The sequence below is a fragment of the Mytilus edulis genome, chromosome 11 (genome assembly GCF_963676685.1).
Source record: "Mytilus edulis chromosome 11, xbMytEdul2.2, whole genome shotgun sequence".
Lineage (NCBI taxonomy): Eukaryota > Metazoa > Mollusca > Bivalvia > Mytilida > Mytilidae > Mytilus > Mytilus edulis.
The window spans coordinates 19,304,988-19,328,380 of record NC_092354.1 but is presented as its reverse complement, the minus strand read 5'-3'; the positions used below and the strand labels follow the sequence as shown (position 1 = coordinate 19,328,380).

The 23,393-nt window shown below is 30.5% G+C and overlaps 1 protein-coding gene across 1 annotated transcript; it reads left to right on the top strand.

Annotated features, from left to right (window-relative positions):
* Window positions 1-1,737: 1,737 nt before the first annotated feature.
* On the top strand, window positions 1,738-22,910 carry LOC139494063 (zinc finger protein 271-like). Its single transcript, XM_071282232.1, has 3 exons — window positions 1,738-1,811; window positions 4,286-5,903; window positions 17,898-22,910. Exons 2-3 carry the CDS (start codon window positions 4,287-4,289, stop codon window positions 18,864-18,866), a joined length of 2,586 nt encoding a protein of 861 aa, XP_071138333.1. The 5' UTR covers window positions 1,738-1,811; window position 4,286; the 3' UTR covers window positions 18,867-22,910.
* Window positions 22,911-23,393: the final 483 nt, after the last annotated feature.

Below are 23,393 nucleotides of genomic sequence, written 5' to 3'. Positions count from 1 at the left end.
CATAATGTTACACTATGTTATTTGATCCCCCCTCTATTAAACATACCAAAATTGTAACATGCAAAATACTTAATAATTATGTTATTTCACAAAAACATTGCAAACATGAAATATTATCAGTGGATTGAGTCCAAAAACATGTTTTGCCTTGAAATGGGGCTTTTCCATGAATATTAGTAAGTGGAGCAAGCCAGTGCTTTGAACTTTTTCTGACTTTTTTCTGATTTCCTGTATACTGGACTATTAAAAAAACTTGATGTAGTTCATACTTTCAGCTTGGACAATTCAATTACTCATTTATTGTTAGAATTAGTTAATAAATGTGTGATAGTAACCTCAAAATTTTGATTTATTTGCCTTAAAAGTACAAACTTTGAGGTATAAAGGACCCAGCTGGATCTTGTAATGAAAACAAAAAAGTATATAAGTGGCGTTTTTCATCTCGGAATCACCTTTTGTGTCAGTATTCATCTTTTGTATGTAGAGTAGATGAATATTTAATCATTTACTGGAGAATTTATTGTTCTACACTATATTCTCTTATGATGCAACGTGTTTTAGATTTTTTGATGAAATTTTGCACAAATTTCTATTGATTTCGTTTGATTTTATACTTAATTTCTCACAAACTATTAAGCTGATTAAAACAAAAACGTGACAGTAATTTTAGTGACCCAATTCAAAGAAATATAAGGACTGAAGTATTTGGGTTATGAAGCATGCATTTTATGTGACACAAAAAGGCAGCTTCCTTCATCACCAAAAATAAAGTCTTAATTGTGATGTTTAACTTATTAATTTTATATGAATGGTGTTAACCTTGACTTTTGTTATGTTTTTCTTGACATTTTGTCTCATGATGTATTTTAACTATACTTAGTTTTTTTCCATGTGCAAAAAATATTGATTCCCCCCCCCTCTTTGAATTTATAAAAAAAAATGAACCCCCCTTTTCCAAACACAGAAAAAAATGCCCCCCCTACATTTTGACCAGTCCACCCTCCCAGATAAAAAATGATACGTCCCTTAAATTGCACACAACAAATCAGGTAGGTAGAGGACAGTTGTTTTCCACTTGATCTGTTGATTGATAGCTGAAGTTTCATTTATGGACGTCGCCTTTTGATTAGCCTTGGAGTTTGTGTACACGTTTTTATTTGTTATACTAGAACAAACCCATGATATCGCGGGTCCATGACTGAATTAAAGTATATAACTATGCGCAAGCCTTATTTTAGTATTAGTATTGTCATCTGATAAAGTCATGCCGATTTATAAGATACACAATTTTCTCTGCTTTCAAATCTTTCTGTTTGAACCCGTCGAAATTGAACTTATCAATTATTGGTAATATTAATTATTTGGGAAACAAAAGGTCCTGGAATGGAGTATTTTTTAATCAACAGCATTGTCCTATATAATTTATAAATAAATTTGAATTCTTTGATTCGCTGTTTTACGTCATGCCCACTAACAAATTGAAAACTATACCTATACGCCTTATTTTTAATCCAGATTTTTAGTATTCGTATTGTTATCTTAGAATGTCTTACTGATTACCAGTCTCCCCTTTTATGTACTTTAAAATGAAACATAGAAAATGCTATGAAAAATTGGCCAAACTTTTGAGAAGATAACATTATTTGAAAGAGAGACAAAATGTGATAACATTATCATTCGGCTAAATTTTAATCACATGTTAAACCACAGTTAATTTTAAACTGGCACTCCATAAGTAAATAACTGTAATTATCTCCCTTTGTGTTTATATCTTTTTATACATGTTTCATCTGTCGTGAATATTTGAATAAGTGAGTACACGATCTATATATTCCTGTATAATATTGTGTTACACAACTAATGGTAGGGTTATACATACCTTACATAATCAAAACTACAAACAATGCTTCCGAAACATAGAGAGGAGTGGCCTCCTGTCTGTTTGAGATGCGCCCGAGTCAATATATTACACTTTTATAGAGTTCGACTCGTAACCGGGAAGAAGAAGAAGAAGGATACATAACTTTTTATAATTTGATTGTGCAACAATTTTTCACGGATAAACCCGACCATAAGTCAGATGGTTTCAGATGAGAAAAAAATTTAGTTCAATCTGAAATACACTAAACAGGTTAACATACATCAATGAATTTATCTAATTTTACGATGTTTCGATTGTTTGAAAAAAGTAAATATATGGAACGCAAGGATAACATATTTATATTAAAAGCAAAACAACTTCCCACATATTACAAGTTTAAAAAGGAATATAAATCTCAGACTTATACAAAGTTAAATAACTCAAAACAATATATTTGACAGTTATGTAAATTAAGAATTTCAAACCACATTTACACATTGAAAAAGGCAGATATAATAATACCAAGGATTTGTATAGTAAATCCTTGATCATACGCTTCAAGTTGGATCAAGAATATGTAAACATAGTATTGATAACAAACTTGAATATGAGTTTCATTTTATATGTGAATGCAACCTCTATCAAAACGAGAGGGATTGTTGTCTGTTATGTTTTATTGTTGTTTTGTATATGTTTATATATATATATGTGTTCATGTGTTTCAGCGATGATCCTTTTGTAGGACTTTGTACTGGATTTTACACTGAATAAAATTAGTTATTTATAGTTACTTATAGTTATATAATTTGTTTTCAATTAAATTCAGCATTGTGTTGTAAAAAAATATCTGAAAGGGTGAGGAATGTTCAAAATAACTTGGACACAGTGGGTAAAATTGAAATGGGTCGATAATTGATAACGCCATGGAACATGTTGCGTTAATTAGGTTGCAAGTCGTATAACCTTGGAAAAGCAAACCTGAAGTATCGTTGTGTAATCGGGAAGTAGCTATTTTCTGTACTTGAGTTATGTGCAAGTATACAGAACCATACATTTTTTCAACTTTCAGATAATACCAGAAGTGACAATTTTAACGTCTGGCGTACTAAATTATAATCATGGTACATTTACCTTTAATAACTATTTACACCACTGGGTCGATGCCACTGCTGGTGGTCATTTCGTTCCCAAGGGTATCACCAGCCCAGTAGTCAACATTTCGGTATTGACATGAATATCAGTAATGTGGTTTGTCAATTTTATATATTTCCGGTTTACAAAAATTAAAAAAAAAAACTAAGGATTGTCCTACACCAGGTATATATAACCTTAACCGTATTTGAGACAACTTTTTAGGAATTTTGGTTCCTCAATGCTCTTCCATTTTGTACTTGTTTGGCTTTATAAATATTTTGATATGAGCGTCACTGCTGAGTCTTATGTAGACGAAACGCGCGTCTGGCGTACTAAATTATATTCCTGGTACCTTTGATAACTATTTACACCACTGGGTCGATACCACTGCTGGTGGACGTTTCGTCCTCGAGGGTATCACCAGCCCAGTAGTCAGCACTTCGGTGTTGATATCAATATCAAATATATGGTAATTTTTATAAATTTCCTGTTTACTTATTTTGTTAGGGATTATTTACTTTCAGATGTTGCCGAGTTTACATGTATAAGTTTGTGTTTAGGTTTGTTTAAAGGCAACTACTTATGATAAGTCAATAGTATTTGGATGCAGTTGTATCAGCATTTGCACATTTTATTTCCATTGGGATGGTTAAGCCATGTACCTTCAGTCAGGGTTCATTGACTTTGAATATTTGCAAGACTTGCATGTTAAAGTGTTGCTATTTTGATTTCAACATTTTGCATTATCGAAATTTCAAAAAGTCGAGACATATCTCTGTGATAACAGTTTATTTATAATGTCTATAACAGAGAAAAATACAAATAGTATGTGAATTTGTCGAAACACAACTTTTAATTTCACTTGCTTAATTGGGCAGTGCATATTGTGGCGGTTACTTACCAAATGACGACATGCATTTATTTCGTCCAATCAGATTCCCTGATTTCAATCGACAATCCTCGGGTGAATTCGATAGTCTTCTATCTAGACGAAGGTACGGAATCGGCCGAGTTGTGATGATATGTAACTGCCTCAATGATGTACATCTTTTAAAAATTCTACAAATAACAAATGGCACGAAGATAGAGAAAAAAATCAAAATTTAAAGTTCATTTTTAGACTCAAAAAGGAACAACAACTGTATATCAGAGGGATACTTCTTGAATAGCATGACCCATAGCTATTATTAAAACGTATTTACGTGTATAAAAAAAACCTAAGATATTTAGAAAATGTTAGATATTCAAATTAAATTCACTGATTTATGTTTTTCTTTTCTTTTTGTTAAGAATGAAAGCCAGACAACAAAAGCAAAAACGGAGAAAAAGGGGCAAAACACAGAAAATGACTGACAACAAAATTACAATGGGTTTAATTAACGTGTCCCCTGATCATAAACCAGACCACTTTATAAAAGAAGACACGATATGTAATAATAGGGGTAAGAATTGCACTTGTCAACTGTGTGGTAAGGGATTAGAAAGGGAAGAAAATATACAGAATGAGTGTCAATTGTGTGGACAAGAATTGAAAAGGCATGACAAGTCCGAAAAAAGTGCTAAAGTGTGTGTTAAAGGATTGGAAAGGGAAGAAACGTTAAAAGATGAACCTAGTGAATCAAAGACACACACAATTCTGCAAACTGCTAACCATCCTTATAAATGTGAAATATGTGGTAAAGATTTTAATCGTGGATATCACCTACGGATGCATATGAGAATACACACTAGTGATAAACCTTTTGAATGTAATGTGTTTAGTAAATCTTTTAGTCTAAAACCAAACTTAAAGTCACACATGCGTATACACAATGATGATAAACCTTTTAACTGTGACGTTTGTGGAAGAGAATTTAAACGACCTAGTGAATTAAAGTCACACATGATAAATCACACTGGTATGACTGATGATAAACCTTATACATGTGATATATGCAGTAAAGAATTTGCACAGAGTTATGACTTACAGTTGCACATGAGAACTCATACTGATGTTAAACTATTTAGCTGTGATGTATGTGGTAAAGCTTTTAGACAGAAGCTGCACGTAAAGAAACATATGCTTATACACACTGGTGATAAACCTTTTAGCTGTGATGTATGTAGTAAATCTTTTAGTCTTAAACCATACTTGCAGTCACATATGCGTATACACAATGATAATAAACCTTTTAACTGTGACGTGTGTGGAAAAGATTTTAGACAAATTAATCAATTAAATTCACACATGCGTGTTCACACTGGTGATAAACCTTATACCTGTGACGTGTGTGAAAAAGATTATAGACGACTCAGTCAATTAAAGTCACACATGCGTATGCACACTGGTGATAAACCTTTCAACTGTGACGTGTGTGGAAAAGATTTTAGACGACCTAGTGAATTGAAGTCACACATGCGTATTCACACTGGTGATAAACCTTATACATGCGATGTATGTGGTAAAATGTTTAGTCTTAATCAACAATTAAAGTCACACATGTTTATACACAATGAGGATAAACCTTACATCTGTAAAGTTTGTAGTAAAAATTTTAAACGACCTAGTGATTTGAAGTCACACATGCGTTTTCACACGGGTGATAAACCTTATACATGTGATGAATGTGGTAAAAGTTTTAGTCTTAATCAACAATTAAAGTCACACATGTTTATACACAATGAGGATAAACCTAACATCTGTACAGTTTGTAGTAAAGATTTTAAACGACCTAGTGATTTGAAGTCACACATGTGTATACACAATGATGAGAAACCTTTCACCTGTGACGTGTGTAGTAAAGATTTTAAACGACGTAGTGAATTAAAGTTACACATGTGTATACCATGTATACGCAATGATGATACACATTTTAATTGTGTCGTTTCAGGGATGATTCCACTTTATCGTGTAATACCGACAAACTTTTGAATTGTGACGTTTGTGGGAAAGCGTTTAAAGCGTTTAAACGATCTAATCAATTAAAGTCACACATGATATATCATGATGGTGATACACCTGGTGTATGCGATTAAGGATTTGCTCAAAGTTGTAACATACGGATGGACATGAGGACACACAGTGCAGGATAAACCTTTTAGCTATGGCGTAGGTAGTTAAGGTTAAAGTCTTAAACAACACTTTAAGTCACACATGCGTTTTTACACTGGAGATTAACCTTATACATGTGATGTATTTGGTAAAGATTTCAGGCAGAAGCCGCAGGTTAAGAAACACAAAGAGTATACACACTGGTGATAAACTGTGATGTATGCAGTAAACGGTTAAGTTATGCAACGATTAAAACTACAAATGTATGTGTGCCTATGAAAATACACACTGGTGAAAAGCACAATTTTAAGTGTGGTGTATGCGGTAGAAGATTTCGTCAAACTTGTGAGGTATAGAATCACATGACAACACATAGTTTTGGCTTCTTTGTGTTAGACCTGGGAAAATTAAAAATGTAATTGTAGTTAGCTGTAATTAATGAAATTTTTTGAAAGTTATTAAACATGTGTTAAATGTAATGTGTAATTGAGCATATGTCTAATTAAAAGTAATTTAAAGTTATGCATTACATAATATTTTTCTTTTCAATTACTTTGAATAACCTTCAAAAAAATTGATAAATTGTTTTTCTGATGTAACTTGTAGATATTTTTTCCTTCATTTAATATGCATTCATTTTTCTCAATACTTTTTAGTCATTTATTTTAATATTCCTTAATGTTTTTTTATTAGACATTATACATGTTGTAGCATTTATAATATTCATTATTTGTACTTAACTCACCAGTATCATGTATTGTTCCAGTGGCGGATCCAGAAATTTTCATAAGTGGGGGCCCACGGACTGACCTAAGAGGGGGCCCGCTCCAGTCACGCTTCAATGGTTCCCTATATAAGCAACCAAATTTTTTCCCAAAAAGGGGGGGGGGGGCCGGGCCCCCTGGGCCCCCCTCTAAATCCGCCTCTGTGTTCCATACAAAGTCATTAAATAGACTGGAAGCCGTTGTTTTTGTATAATGCGAACTTCAAGGTAAAAGAAAATACAATTATCGGCAGATATCAAAAGGTTGATTTTTTATAGCTATTTTACAACACTGAAAGCTTCATAGGCATGTTAGGTTTCCAAATTAACTTCAATCTCTCTGCCGAATTGGCAGATTATTCTCTCCAGATTTTTAAAAAATCTAGGCAAAATTATTTTGCCTTTAACATGTTTAACATCTTTAACCTAAATTTAGATGATGTTAAATCACTAGCAGGACTTGAAAAAAATACAAGACTATCTTTTATTTGCAAGTAATTTCTATTTTGGTAAAAACAAATGGAGGTTTATAAAATCTAAAGATTTTTTTTTTCAATTATCAGAAAACTGGGTAAATAGAAACATTTTATAAGAAATTGCAAAGACAGTTTATTCCTTCAAAAACTGGATAGCAAATGGATTGTTATATGAACGACATACTGGATCGTGAGAAAAAATTATCAAAAGCACCAGCTGGATTATAAATAAGTACGCTAGACATGTCTACATAAAACTCATGGACAAAAAACAAAATCGGGGTAACAAACCAAAACCGAGGGAAACGCATCAAATATAAGAGGAGAACAACGACATAACACTAAAATGTAACACACATAGACAAAATCCCACGAGAATAACAAATATAACATATATATATAACATCATAAGTATTCTAATGTCTTAAACTCTGCAATCAAATTTGACTTATAGCTAAATATTTCTAAAATACCAACCTGATACACCACTGGGTCGATGCCACTGATGGTGGACGTTTCGTCCCCGAGGGCACCACAAGCCTAGTAGTCAGCACTTCGGTGTTGACATGAATATCAATTATGTGATAGTTTTTTTTAATTTCCTGTTTACAAAATTTTTGCATTTTTCGAAAAACTAAGGATTTTCTTTCCCATTTCCTATTTGCTTTTTTTTTACTGTTCTGTAAATGTACTTCAAACATAAAGCATATCGAACACAGTAGCATAACTGCTCATCATTATTCTGTTGTATTTTTGATAAAAAGTCTGTTGATTCCACTTGATAAAGAGGCTTACACTGGGCCTTTGCGTTGTCGTTTCGTTATGTATGACATTATTGTAAAACTTTCTGTGCCCGGAACATTTCCCTTTCGGCTGTAGAGATGAGGAAAAATTTCAACATGATCAGCTCATGAAACATCAATTTGAATATCAAAACAATGATCCAAATACTCCTGACTACATCATGTACATTATTGAACTCAAAGCCTGTTAAAGATCATATTTCCTCCATTTCAGAAACATCTTGCAATCACTTCATCTGTGTTTAGATGTACTGCTTAGCTTTTCAGGCCTAGAAATCCGAAAAAAGGCCCGTTTATTTACTGTTTATTTAACTTTCCCTTAACAATTACAAAGTCTTGAAAAGCTTTTGTTTTATTTTTTTTTTGCTGTGAGCGACCCTACAACTTCTACAACTTACACAATCATATATCATGTGTGTACCATTATTTCTCCAAAAAAAAAACTTCATTTCTTAAGACAAATTTCCGAAGATCTCTTCAGACGAAAAAGAATATGGCCGTGTTAACACTGCAAATTTTACTACTATTATAATAGTCATCAAATGTTGTTATATTCAGATATTGACACTAGTGTTCACATGTAAATCGTTTAATGAGTAATGCGAAAATGTTTAATCTCAAAATGATTGAATTTTCATACTTATCTGCTCTTGATAACTTAGATAAATCAGATTTATATGGTTGGATAAATGTCATTTTATGTGTAAATGTTAATTATTATGTTGATGTTTGATGACTGTCAATAAAAGAGGGACGAAAGATACCAGAGGGGACAGTCAAACTCATAAATCGAAAATAAACTGACAACGACATGGCTAAAAATGAAAAAGACAAACAGACAAACTATAGTACACATGACGCAACATATAAAACTAAAGAATAAGCAAAACAAACCCCTCCAAAAACTAGGGGTGATCTCAGATGCCCCGGAAGGGTAAGCAGATCCTGCTCGTCATGTGGCACCCGTCGTGTTGCTCATGTTATAACAAATCCAGTAAATAGTCTAATTCGGTAGGTCACATTCATAAAAGGGAAGGGGATTGTAGTTCGACGTAAGGAACATATCCGATATCATCTGTGAAACGGTTATTCCATAACGGTCAACCAACTCGTGATGGCGTCTGTAAAATGTACGAAGGGATGATTTCAAATTCACCATTTGGAACTATTGGGTTAATACCTTCCTTGTGAGCAGCAACCCTCTATCAAGAAAATCATGATAGGAAATACAAGCACGGGATATATACCCCGTATGCAGGTGCTGTTAGTCAGGATATGAGGCCGACTTAACTGTATCTGTAGTATCCTTTATCTCTAGTACGATGGGATAGATGCCTTCAACATAGTCACCTAATTTTGAATTATTAGTTGAAAGAACATCATCTATATAGCGGAAAGTAAAGTTAAAGGATATTGCTAGCCTCTTATCTTTCTTTTTAAGAAGTTCCTGTATGAAGTCAGCCTCATAATAATAAAGAAACAAGTCTGCAAAAATAGGGGCACAATTGGTTCTAATTTGAATGACGACAGTCCGTTGAAAACCACGTCCTCCGAACGTAACAAATATGTTGTCAATAATAAAAAAATCGATCATCTTGATAAAGTCAGTTTATCCCTTCCTAAGACAAGATACTTGTATCTGCGTTGGCCATTCTTTTTTTTATGAAACAAAGCAATACCAACTCGTTCAATTGTTCTTTTAGTTTGGAATGTGGAATACTTGTGTAAAAGAGGGACGAAAGATACCAAAGGGACAGTCAAACTCATAAATCTAAAACAAACTGACAACGCCATGGCTAAAAATGAAAAAGACAAACAGAAAAACAATAGCACACATGACACAACATAGAAAACTAAAGAATAAACAACACGAACCCCACCAAAAACTAGGGGTGATCTCAGGTGCTCCGGAAGGGTAAGCAGATCCTGCTCCACATGCGGCACCCGTCGTGTTGCTTATGTGATTACAAATCCGGTAAATAAATAAATGTAAAGTGTAGAACATCAAATGTTTTAGTACTATTTCAAGATGACAGAGACTTAGATTGAATGTACTCTAAAAGATCTTTGGATTCTTTTAGTATCCACATCTGATTCACGCCACCTCTAGAAAAAGCAGTTTAACAATAACTTTGAAGCCCGGATTAAATTGCTGATAAAATAGATGTTAATAATTTAGTCTGAAGTTTCGTGGAGCACTTGGAAGACCCAACAATATACCATTGTTTGTAAGGACACTAATGTAGTTTAAGTTCTAAATACAGTGATGGTAGATCTAGTTTGTAATTTTGTTGAAATTCTAAAGGAACATAGAACAGACTTATGATTATCCAGGATTTCCTCTTTGGTAAGTGTCGTGAGAGTTTATTTTGAGTTTCCATTAGTTGACAATAAAGTACATAAGAAAATGCCTGTACCAAGTCTGCAATATGACAGTTGTCATCCATTCGGTTGATGTGTTTCAGCTTTTGATTTTGCCATTTGATTAGGGATGTTATTTAGTGAAATTTCCTTGGATTTAAGTATTTTGTGATTTAACTTTGTTTTTTGGACTGATATGGAAAAAGTTGCTTTATATTTGAATAATCAATACCAAAAATAACAAGCCAAACAGTTAACCATAATAACTCGAGTTATTTGTAGTACATATCTACCTTTCAGCGACTGTTATTGTAAGCGAAAATCCAACTCGGAGTACCACAGTCAAAGCATACATTACTTTATCTTTATTTCTTACTCGCTTTACGAATTTCAGCAAATGTATCCCCCTCCTCAATACTTTTCTCTGGTTTGAATTTCCGATCTATTCCAAGGTTCGTTTTCGCGAATGTTGATCAATGTATTTTTTTCTCATATTTTCAGTGGTATTACCACTATTATTTCCACTGATCGGGCGAAGCTTATGTTTTAATTTGCATAAGGCCAGTCTATTTGAAGATGTGTGCAATAAGGATGATTGCCGTTATAATACTAATTGATTTCTAATCACTTATCCGTGTCACCAAACGCATATACATAATAACTGAATGTATGATATGGGGCGAATAACTCGACACTTCATTGATGAGCTTATCCCAAAACTCCTGTCTATAGATGGACTGGTCTTAAATGAGCGAACCTTTTAAACTCCGCCCAGTCAAGTGAAATAAATCTAGTTTAATACATTTTCCTTAAATGTTATGAAACAATTTTTTTTATTAAATGAAAATGTTGTCTTACATACAAATTCCTTTCATGATAAAAAAAAAAGAATATTACCTTCAAATGTACAAGACTTCAAACTTTTGAAACCAAAATAAGCTGACAACACTATGGCTAAAAAAGAAAAAGACAAATGGACAAATAATAGTACACAAGACAACATAGAAAAAAATAGACTTATAGCAACACTAACCCCATACAACAAATTTGGTTAGGGTTCCGCGGAACCCAGTGTCTCTTCTACTTTTGATGAGAATCGCAGATTCAACCAAAACTAGGAAACAATCAATGAAAATATTTCTCTCGATAATATCTTTTGATTGTAAGAAGCTTCTGTCAAAGTTTGGTAAAAATCCAGGATAGTTTATGAATCTAATAAATGTTTTAAAAACTTTAACTGCAGACTGTTTGTAATGTTAACTGAAAGAAAAACTAAGTCCATTAAAAAGTAACAAGCGGGAAAATGGACTTTTGTTTATACAATTTTCTTCTGGATACTATCTTTTGATCAGAAACAAGCTTGTCAAAGTTTGGTACAAATCGAGGATAGTTTAAAAAAATATTTAAATTTTAAAAACTTTACCCACAGAGTGAATGTAATGTTTCCTGGCAGAAACACTATATAAGTCCATTTATAAATAAAAAAACGGAAAATATGGAATTCTTGTTTTACAAAATTTACTTCTAGATTCTATCTTATGAACTTTTAGGAATTTTGGTTCTCAATGCTCTCCAACTTCTTACTTTGTTTGGCTTTTTTTAACTTTTTTTTTATTCGAACGTCACTGATGAGTCTTTTGAAGACGAAACGCGCGTCTGGCTTATATACAAAATTTAGTCCTAATATCTATGATGAGTTTATGATATTAATCAAGCTTCTGTCCCAGTTTGGTACAAATCCAGGATAGTTTTAAAGGTATTCAAATTTTAAAAACTGTACCCACAGAGTGAATGTAATATTTCTTGGTAGAAAAAGACTAAGTCCGCAGTGGTGTAGCTTGCCTTCTGCTTATACCGAGGCAGGGGGTCAGTGGGGCTGCGCGCCCTGAAGCTATAGAGATTTTTACAATTTGAACAAGAAAAAATCGTTAAAAATAGTTGCTATTCAATGTTATTTCATCATATTAATGTTAATTATATGTCGTACTATCTATACGTAAAGCTATAAAAATGACAATATACGTGAAGGTATCACATTAGAAAACCAATGAAAAGTCAGTTTCCTGACTTGCTAGCAGTTACAGAAAGCAGGAACATATATATTGACATACTGTTCCCAGCAGAAAGCCAGCTCAAATGCCTAATGGCTCCCAATATATTTCCAAGCCGTAGTATACTCTAATATAGTTGGCTGTACCTCACACGTCATATCACAAGAAATCATGACCTTGCTCGGTGGATAGAAGAAACATGTACAAAATGTTGAAATACAGAAAAAAAACACGCAAACATTAAGGCATATTTGTACTAAGTTTTGTGGTGATCATTTATTTGGTCGTAGGTCACGAATCAACGAATTATAGATAATCTGACCACAAAATGACAGCTGGATTGAACAAACGAATTTCAGGATAAACTAGGAGAAAAACATATGCTTCATGTAAAGTGTGGCACGGCACTTGTTTTAGTGGTGTATTCCTTCGAAGGTCTTGAAATTAAATATTGAATGATTTTTAACTTTTTTTTTCATTCACGATAAACATGACAACCGGCGAATATATAACATTTACTTTATTCTGAAGTTTTGGTTGATTTTTTTATATATAAAAACTGACATTATGTATTAACTAACTGACATATTTCTCTGGAATTAGTGATTCCTTTAAATATTTTAAATTCCCTGCTTGTGAAAACGTACTATGAATTTAAAATAGCGAGAATAAAACTTGAGAACCACAACATATAAATTATTTTCTATGCACTATAATATATATAAATGCATATTTTGTTTTGTTTACTACCAAAGTCAATGAACATAGTCGTAGGGGAACATGTCAACGGTTATAAATGAGGGTTTGAATGCTTAGAATGGGATTATCAAATATTTATTTTTTAATCATTGTCTCCCATAATTTGATTTTCCTTATTTTATAATTAGCATCATTTTAAATCCATATTCTTTTAAATTTAAATTAATTTCAGGGCCGATTTTTCTGTTTTCTTAAAAATTTCAAGCCCTCATATACTTGAAATTATTCTGACACAAAATTAACTAATTGACCTAATTCAATGGTAAAGTGATTTGATCGGGTGACTCGTGAGTTGGATCCTCATCTATTCTACTCACTGTTTTCGCTTGTTATGGGGTAAGACAAAATAAATCTGTTGTCGATTTCCTTTTACTCTGACAAACTTGAATTACAGAAAACTACCGTAAAGAGTATTTCCAAATAGAGGAGGGAAAATTAATTCAAATGTTTCCGTAAGTCTTAAATAATTCGTAAAGGGTATGAATCAATAACCTCGCCAACAAGACATATCAAGTGGCTACATTATTGTTTAGTAGCCAGTTTGCTGCAATAATCATTTAAAAGAAAATACAGTGAAGGAAAATATTTTTTTTTTACTGAGGCAACTACCTCGGATGTCTGAACGTAAGCTACGACTGTCCATTTATAAGTAACAAACGGAAAAAATAGAATTTTATGCATATAAAATTAAATGTACCACTGGATACTATTTTATGTAAATAAGCAAGCTTTCGTTTAAGTTTCGTAGAAATCCAGGATGGTTTCAGAACGTTATTAGAATTAAAAAAACAACAACAACAACTTGTATTTTTGTGGACGCCGACGGAATGTAGGATCTCTATGTCTCGCTTTTTCAACTAAAGTCGAAGGCTCGACAAAGACGCGGGATGATCAGAAGTCCAATAATAACAAAAAATATGTTCACATTAGAGACTAATAGCCTGAATGCCAGGTTGGGTAACGAACCGATTAATTGCGAATGAAGCAATAATTATATTTATGTTTACTATAGCTTTTACATTGCATTACTGTTACATTAACGCAATTTAATGTACATTGGGATTTCTTATATGTTTCTTATATGTATTACTATAAAACTTTAAAAAAAACCTTTTTTTAAAATTTTTTTACAATATTGCATATTATACAAATTAATTCTAAAAGTTTATTTCATGACAATCCCAGCAAACACATAACATTTTATAAACATTTTTCAAATGTCATATGGAGGTCGCTCACAAAATATTTAAATAACATATTATTTAAACATCAGAAAAATGTTTATGTTATTGTTTTTCTAAATGTTTTATTTCTTACAATTGAGTCAAATGTTTTAACAACATTAACACAATATTATTTGCTTATATTTTTTATTCATGTTCTCAAACATTGTTCCAGAATATCCCGTAGATATTTAATCGTATACAAATAATGATATTTTCTTCAACTGATATTTCTTTAAAGTAAATATACTCCAAATGTCCAAATAAACATTCCTCAAAAACGTTTTACAGAAAATATAGTTTTGCTATTTGCATAAAATACATTATAAACACAAAATAAAGGAATAGGTCACCCGGTTGCCTAGACAACGAACGGGAAAACCAGAAGTTTATAATTGAAATCCAAACCGATACCGACGAATGCCCAGGCAGCTGTTTTTCCTTTTTATCCCTGGATTAAAAAATATAATATTAAACTGGCACTCCATAAGTAATTTACTGTAATTATCTCCCTTCGTGTTTTAACCTTTTCTTTCAATGCTATTTTTAGATTACTCTACTTGAAAATTTGTGATTTGAATAAGTGAGTATACGATCTATATGTTTATGTGTATTGTATAATAGAACTAAAGGCAAGGCTTTAACATATGGTCACATATTAAATCAAAACTACAAACAATTCTTCCGAAACATGAACATATAATTTGATCATATTGATGTTTTGTAAACTTTAATGAAATCCAACAGTAGTTACGCTACAATCGTTAACATCTAAGCCTGTACCCAAGTCTCATGGTTTCAGTTGATAATAATTCAGTTCATTCTGAAATACAGCATAAAGCATACCAACGTATTTATCTTAGTAAATTAGTCGATATTTCGCTCAAAAAATCTGTATATGGAACGTAAGGTTAACATATATGATTTGTTCTTAATAAAATTAAACATTAATATGTAAGTATATGAAAGGGTGAAATATGATAAATAAAGACAATAACAGCTGAATCGTTGTACTATAAACATGATAAAAGAGTTATTTTATAATAATAATAATAATAATAATAATAATAATAATAATAATAATAATAATAATAATAATAATAATAATAATGATAATAATAATAATAATAATAATAATGATAATAATGATAATAATAATAATAATGATAATAATGATAATAATAATAAATTTAACAACAATAATAATAATGATAATAATAATAATAATAATAATAATAATAATAATAATAATAATAATAATAATAATTATAAAAATAATAAGGTGAAGACAGTAAACGTTGAATCTATGTACTATACTCATGGTAAAAGAGTTAATAATAATAATAATAATAATAATAATAATAATAATAATAATAAAACTAACTATAATAATAATAATAATAATAATAATAATAATAATAATAATAATAATAGTAATAGTTTTATTATTAATACTAGTATTATTAATATTAGTAATATTAATAATAATAAAAAATAATAATAATAATGATAATAATAATAATAATAAAAAAAAAAAAATAATAATAATAATAATAATAATAATAATAATAATAATAATAATAACAATAATAATAATATAATGATACTGATAATAAAAGAATAAACATAATGAAAATAATAATAATAATAAATATAATAAATATTATGATAATGATAATAGTAATAATAATTTTAATAATATAATAATGATGGTAATAATAATAATAATAATAATAATAATAATAATAATAATAATAATAATAGTAATAATAATAATTATATTATTAATAATAATAATAATAATATTATTGATAATAATAATAATAATAATAATAATAATAATAATAATAATAATAATAATAATATAATGATACTGATAATCAAAAGAACAATTATAATGAAAATAATAATAATAATAATTATAATAAAAATATAATGAAAAGATAATAGTAATAACATTAATAATGATAATAATAATAATAATAATAATAATAATAATAATAATAATAATAATAATAATAAATAATAATTATATTAATAATAATAATAATAATAATAATAATAATAATAATAATAATAATAATAATAATAATAATAAATATAACAATAATAATAATAATAGTAATAAAATTAATAATAATAATAATAATAATAATAATAATAATAATAATAATAATAATAATAATAATAATAATAAATATAACAATAATAATAGCAATACAGTAGTAATACTATTATTATTATTATTATTATTATTATTATTATTATTTTTATTATTATTATTATTATTATTATTATTATTATTATTATTATTATTATTATATATAATAATAATATTATTAATAATAATATAATAAAATAATAATAATAAGAATAATAATAATAGTAATAATAATATAATGATACTGATAATAAAAAGAACAATTGTCGTTTGTTTTCTTTTATTTTTGAGTGTAAATTCACATTGCGATAAGATGTGTCAAGGTACTTGTCTATCCCAAATTCGTGCATTTGGTTTTGATATTATATATATATGTCATATTTGTTATTTTCGTGGGATTTTGTCTATGTGTGTTACATTTTAGTGTTATGTCGTTGTTTTCCTCTTATATTTAATACGTTTTCCTCGGTTTTAGTTTGTTACCCCGATTTTGTTTTTTGTCCATGGATTTATGAGTTTTGAACAGCGGTATACTACTGTTGCCTTTATTTATAATGAAAATAATTATAATAATAATTATAATAAAAATATAATGATAATGATAATAGGAATAATAATAATAATAATAATAATAATAATAATAATAATAATAATAATAATAATAATAATAATTATAATAACAATATCTTTTTTTGAATAGAAATCTCAAGATAGCTAAACTGTGCAATATTTTTTTATAACCTAAAAAGTAATGATTAAAAAGAAAAGAAAGAGGGAATACACATAATATGTTAACTTGCCGATATACAGAATTTAATTTAACTTGCCCAAATCGGGCAGTACCCTGTTACGGCTACTCTTTTAAAAGATGACAGTACAGAAGCGTCCGAGTTGTGATGATATGTTACTGTCTTTTGAAATAAATCTTTTTAAAAAATCATCAAAAGACATTAGGCACATCGACGATAGAGAAAAAAACCAGAAATTCAAATATCTAAGACGCAAAGATCATGAAGATAGAGGAAAACAAATAAAATGTAATGATCAATTATACACGCCAAAAAAGGACAACAATTGTATATATCAGATAATCCTCGAATGGTGACGGTATGAACCATTTTTCTTCTTAAAAAAACCCCAACTTACTTACGTTTACTAAATATATTTAGATGTTTAGATATTATGATATTCAACCTTAAATTGACTGATTCAAGTTATTTTTCTTTTGTAAAAGGCGCAAGCCAAGAACACAAAAGAGAGCAAGAAGGGGCTAAACACAGAAAATGACTGACAACAAAAATACAGTTGATTTTATGAACGATTCGCTTGATCATAATCCAGATCACTTTATAAAGGCAGACACAATATATAATAATGGGTGTAAGAATTGCACTGGTCAACTGTGTGGTAAAGGATTAGAAAGGGAAGAAAAGATACAGCATGAGTGTCAATTGTGTAGTAACGAATGGAAAAGACATGATAAGTCCGAGAATACTTGTCAAGTATGTGTTAAAGGATTGAAAAGAGAAGAACAGTCAAAATACCAACCTAGTGAATTTAACACAATTATAATTCAGCAAACTGCCAACAAACCGTATAAATGTAAAATATGTGGTAAACATATAACATATAACACTGATGTTAAACCTTTTAGCTGTGATGTATGTGGTCAAGCGTTTAGACAGAAGCCACACGTAAAGAAACATATGCTTATACACACTGGTGATAAACCTTATACATGTGATGTATGTGGTAAAGGATTTGCTAGAAGAAGTAACTTACAGAGACATATACGAATACATATTGGTGATAAATCTTTTAGCTGTGATGTATGTGGTAAAGCTTTTAGACAGAAGACACACGTAAATAAACATATGCGTATACACACTGATGTTAAACCTTTTAGCTGTGATGTATGTGGTAAAACTTTTAGACAGAAGCCGCACGTAAAAAATCATATGCGTATACACACTGGTGATAAACCTTATACATGTGATGTATGTGGTAAAGGATTTGCTGGAAGAAGTAACTTACAGAGACATATAAGAATACATGTTGGTGATAAATCGTTTAGCTGTGATGTATGTGGTAAAGCTTTTAGTCGGAAGCAGCACGTACAGGAACACATGAGTATTCACACTGGAGAAAAACCTTATACATGTGATGTATGTGGTAAAGGATTTGCTCGAACCGGTAAATTACAGACACATATAAGAATACATACTGGTGATCATGGGGATTAATCTTTTAACTGTGATGTATGTGGTAAAAGTTTTAGTCTTAAACAGCTTTTAAAGTCACACATGTGTATCCACAATGGTGATAAACCTTTTTAATGTGACGATTTAGGGATGATTCCACAATATAGTTTAAGGCCACTGAGCGGCTCAATAGTGGACAAGCGGACCACACAAAACGTCTATGAATAAAAGTTCCAAATTCAGAAAAATAAAGTAACGATTGATATTTCCGGAAATGATGACACAATTGTGAATTGTGATGTTTCAGGGAAAGCGTTTAATCGATCTTATTGATTATAGTCACACATGATACAGCATACTGGTGATTAAACTAATACGTGTGATGTATGTAGTAAATGCTTAGTGTTAATCACAAATTAAAGTCACACATGCGTATGTACAATGATCATGATGATGATAAACCTTTTAACTGTGACGTGTGTGGAACAGATCCCAAAGGACGTAGTGAATTAAAGTAACACATGATAGTTCATGATATGACTGATGATACACCTTATGCCTGTGATGTATGTGGTAAAGGATTTACTGGAAGAAGCAATTTACAGACCCATATACGTCATTAAGAAACCATATTGGTGATAAATCTTTTAACTGTGATGTATGTGGCAAAAGTTTTAATATTAAACAACTCTAAAATTCACACATGCGTGTACACAATAAAGATAAACCTTTTAATTGTGACGTTTCAGGAAATTGTACTTAAATGATTAGTAAAGACATCTGCAAAGGGTACACAATTTAAAATTCTATCAGGGCTAAGAAATCTTAAGAATTCAAGAAAAGAAGAAAGGATTACTTTTTTACTTCTACAAGTAAAAAAATCTGAATGTCTAAGGGACATAACTTTAGCCATTTTTTTTTTACCTATACAAGTAAATAAAATTCACTTGTTAAACTTCAAATTTACTTATATGTGTACATTTATTTTTATACGACCGCAAAAATTAAAAATTTGTTCGTCGTATATTGGTATCACGTTGGCGTCGTCGTCTGCGTCGTCGTCGTCCGAATACTTTTAGTTTTCGCACTCTAACTTTAGTAAAAGTGAATAGAAATCTATGAAATTTGAACACAAGGTTTATAACCACACAAGGAAGGTTGGGATTGGTTTTGGGAGTTTTGGTCCCACTATTTTAGGAATTAGGGGCCAAAAAGGGCCCAAATAAGCATTTTCTTGTTTTTTGCACTATAACTTTAGTTTAAGTAAATAGAAATCTATGAAATTTTGACACAAGGTTTATGACCACAAAAGGAAGGTTGGGATTTAATTCGGGAGTTTTGGTTCCAACAGTTTAGAAATTAGGGGCCAAAAAAGGGCACAAATAAGCATTATTCTTGGTTTTCGCACAATAACTTTAGTATATGTAAATAGAAATTTATGAAATTTTAACACAAGGTTTATGACTATATAAGGAAGGTTGGGATTACTTTTGGGAGTTTTAATCCCAACAGTTTAGGAATAAGGGTCCAAAAGGGTCCAAAATTAAACTTTGTTTGATTTCATCAAAAATTGAATAATTGGGGTTCTTTGATATGCCGAATCTAACTGTGCATGTAGATTCTTAATTTTTGGTCCTGTTTTCAAATTGGTCTACATTAAGGTCCAAAGGGTCCAAAATTAAACTTAGTTTGATTTTAACAAAAATTAAATCCCTGGGGTTCTTTGATATGCTGAATCTTAACATGTACTTATATTTTTGATTATTGGCCCAGTTTTCAAGTTGTTCCAAATCAGGATCCAAAATTATTATATTAAGTATTGTGCAACAGCAAGAAACTTTCAATTACACAGTATTCAGCAGTAGCAAGAAATTTCAATTGCACAGTATTCAGCAGTAGCAAGAAATTTTCAATTGGACAGTATTGTGCAATAGCAAGAAATTTTCAAACACACATTATTGCGCAATAGCAAGAAATCTTCAATTGCAAAGTATTGTGCAATGACAAGTATTTTCAATTGCACAGTATTTCGCAAGTGCAAGAAATATCTAATTGCACAATATTGCGCAATAGCAAGAAATTTCAATTAGAGTTATCTTTCTTTGTCCAGAAGAGTAGTTGAATCAACTTAAATCATTGTTTTATACAATATACAATGTATATTCACTTTTACTACCAACTGATAAATTAAAACAATCTTTACCATTCAGTGATAACATGCACTTTTTTACATTTTAATATTTTATGATGTATTTAAATGAGTAGTTATTGTTGCAAACTCCATTAGAAATTGGAATTGAGATCAGTTTTAGAATAAGGGAAAAGGGGATGTGAAAAAAAATTGGGGGGGGGGGTCAATTTTTCTCATGTTTGACGTATGTGGTAAATTATTTGCTCAAAGATGTAACTTACGGATGCACATGATCATGATGATAACTTACACCTTTTACCTGTGTACTATGTAGTGAAGGTTTTACTCTTAAAGAACACTTAAGGTGGTACCCAACACTTTGACTAAAATGAATTGTGTTCGTTTAATTTTCGTAAAATATTGACAATGTACATGATATATTAACTTTGACCCTTTAACAAAAATATAAAAATTTCAAAAATTTTGAACCAACCGTTTGTTATGTAGCAGTTAGAGAAATAACAATATTGATCATTGAGAAGCTTGATTTTACCTTTACCACACAACGTTATTAAAACGTTTAGCTGACTTTACAAAGTTATCTCTCAGTAGTGTTAGGTACCACCTTAAAGTCACACATGCATATACTAGACAATGATGACACACGTCATACATGTGATGTTTGTAGTAAATGTTTTAGTCTCAAACAACACTAAGAGTCACACATGCGTATACACAATGATGATAAAGTTTTTAACTCTGACGTGTTTGGAAAAAATTCTTAAAGGATCTCGTCACACATGGGAAGCATGATAAGTCACATTTGCATGACTGGTGATAAACCTTATACTTGTGATGTATATGGTAAAGGATTTTCTGGAAGAAGTAACTTACAGAGACATATAAAAATACACACTGGTGATGAACCTTTAATATACATGTGATGAATGTGGTAAAAGTTTTAGACTTAATCAACAATTAAAGTCACTCATGCGTTATCCCAATGATGGTAAAGCTTTTAACTGTGACGTTTGTGAATAAAAGTCACACATGCGTATACACAATATGGAAACTTTTTATGATGAGACGTGTACGATCGAAGTAATGGTCAAAATAGTTCCTTAAACATGCCAAAGACACACATAAAAATTCATACTGATATCAAACCATATATATGTGATGTTTGTATTTAAGTCGAAGTGATGCCTTAAAGAGACATATGAGAACAGATATGTTTGAAAAATATTGAATTTGTAAAGAATGTGATAAAATATTACGCCAAGGACACGATTTACTAACACATTGGAATGCATACTTGCTAAAAACCTATATATATATATATATATACATAATATGTGTCACGTAAATGTTGTACTATTTAAAGGTTAACACAATAACACACACGGATAATAAACCTTTTAACTGTGATATATGCAGCAAACGGTTTAGTCAACGATTAAAACTACAAATGTATATATATGCATATGAAAATACATACTGGTGAAAAGCACATTTGTAAGTGTGGTGTATGCGGTAGAAGATGTCGTCAAACTAGTGAACTACGATTCCCACAACACATACTGGTTCAAAAAACGTATATGTGCGATGTGTGTGGTAAAGGATTTAGTCGGATTGATACTTTACAGGGATATATGAGAACGAATACAGGTAAAAAAACCTTATAGATGTGAAAACAATTTTTGTCATAGACAAGACATTCAAGACTTATGGATGCATATAGCTCTGTATTTCTTTTTGGAACAATTCTTTGCTTAATGTCGATATATTGTATCTTTTTAAGGCCATATGTCATAAGTAAACTTCTTGATATCGCATGGTAATTTGGTTCATGATGTTGTGGGATCGTTGGAGTATCCCTGATATCTTTTTTAAAACTCTGGTCGTTTGTTTCATCGTTTGCAATAAAATCATCTCTTCGTATTTCTAATGATAAATTGTGTTTCATTTTTGTCGATACACTGTGAAGTAGCCTTGATATTCTTCGATTATTTGTTTGATGATGTTGTTGTATATTCGATACTCGATATTCGATATAACCCTTAGAACTGATCTCCACTTGTATATATATTGCCTATCATTGTTGACGTTTCTTGAAATGACGACTTAAGATTACAATGGGTTATATACCATGTCGTGGTTCTCAAACTGATAACGCTATTGCAAACCGAAACTAGAGGGGCAAAGGACCCTGTGTCGCTCACCTTAGATTTTTGTTGACATTTGATGCAGGAAATAATAGTAATACTTTTTGTTAAAGGAAACATTGTGAACCAAAATCTAATCTTTCTTGTGAATAAACCACTTTCAACAAGTTTATTATTTTCAGTTTTGAAGTCTAAAACACACTTTTCAAGTATTGTGTTGTTCTCTCATGAACTTACATGTTTATATATTTGTTCTATATAAACTCATCATCG

Excerpts from the sequence above, each read along its gene's own strand:
- LOC139494063 (XM_071282232.1), top strand. The coding sequence starts at position 4,287 with ATGAAAGCCAGACAACAAAAGCAAAAACGGAGAAAAAGGGGCAAAACA. Across the intron at positions 5,904-17,897 it reads GTGTAATACCGACAAACTTT|ACACAGAAAATGACTGACAA; the intron begins TGAATTGTGACG and ends AGAAGGGGCTAA.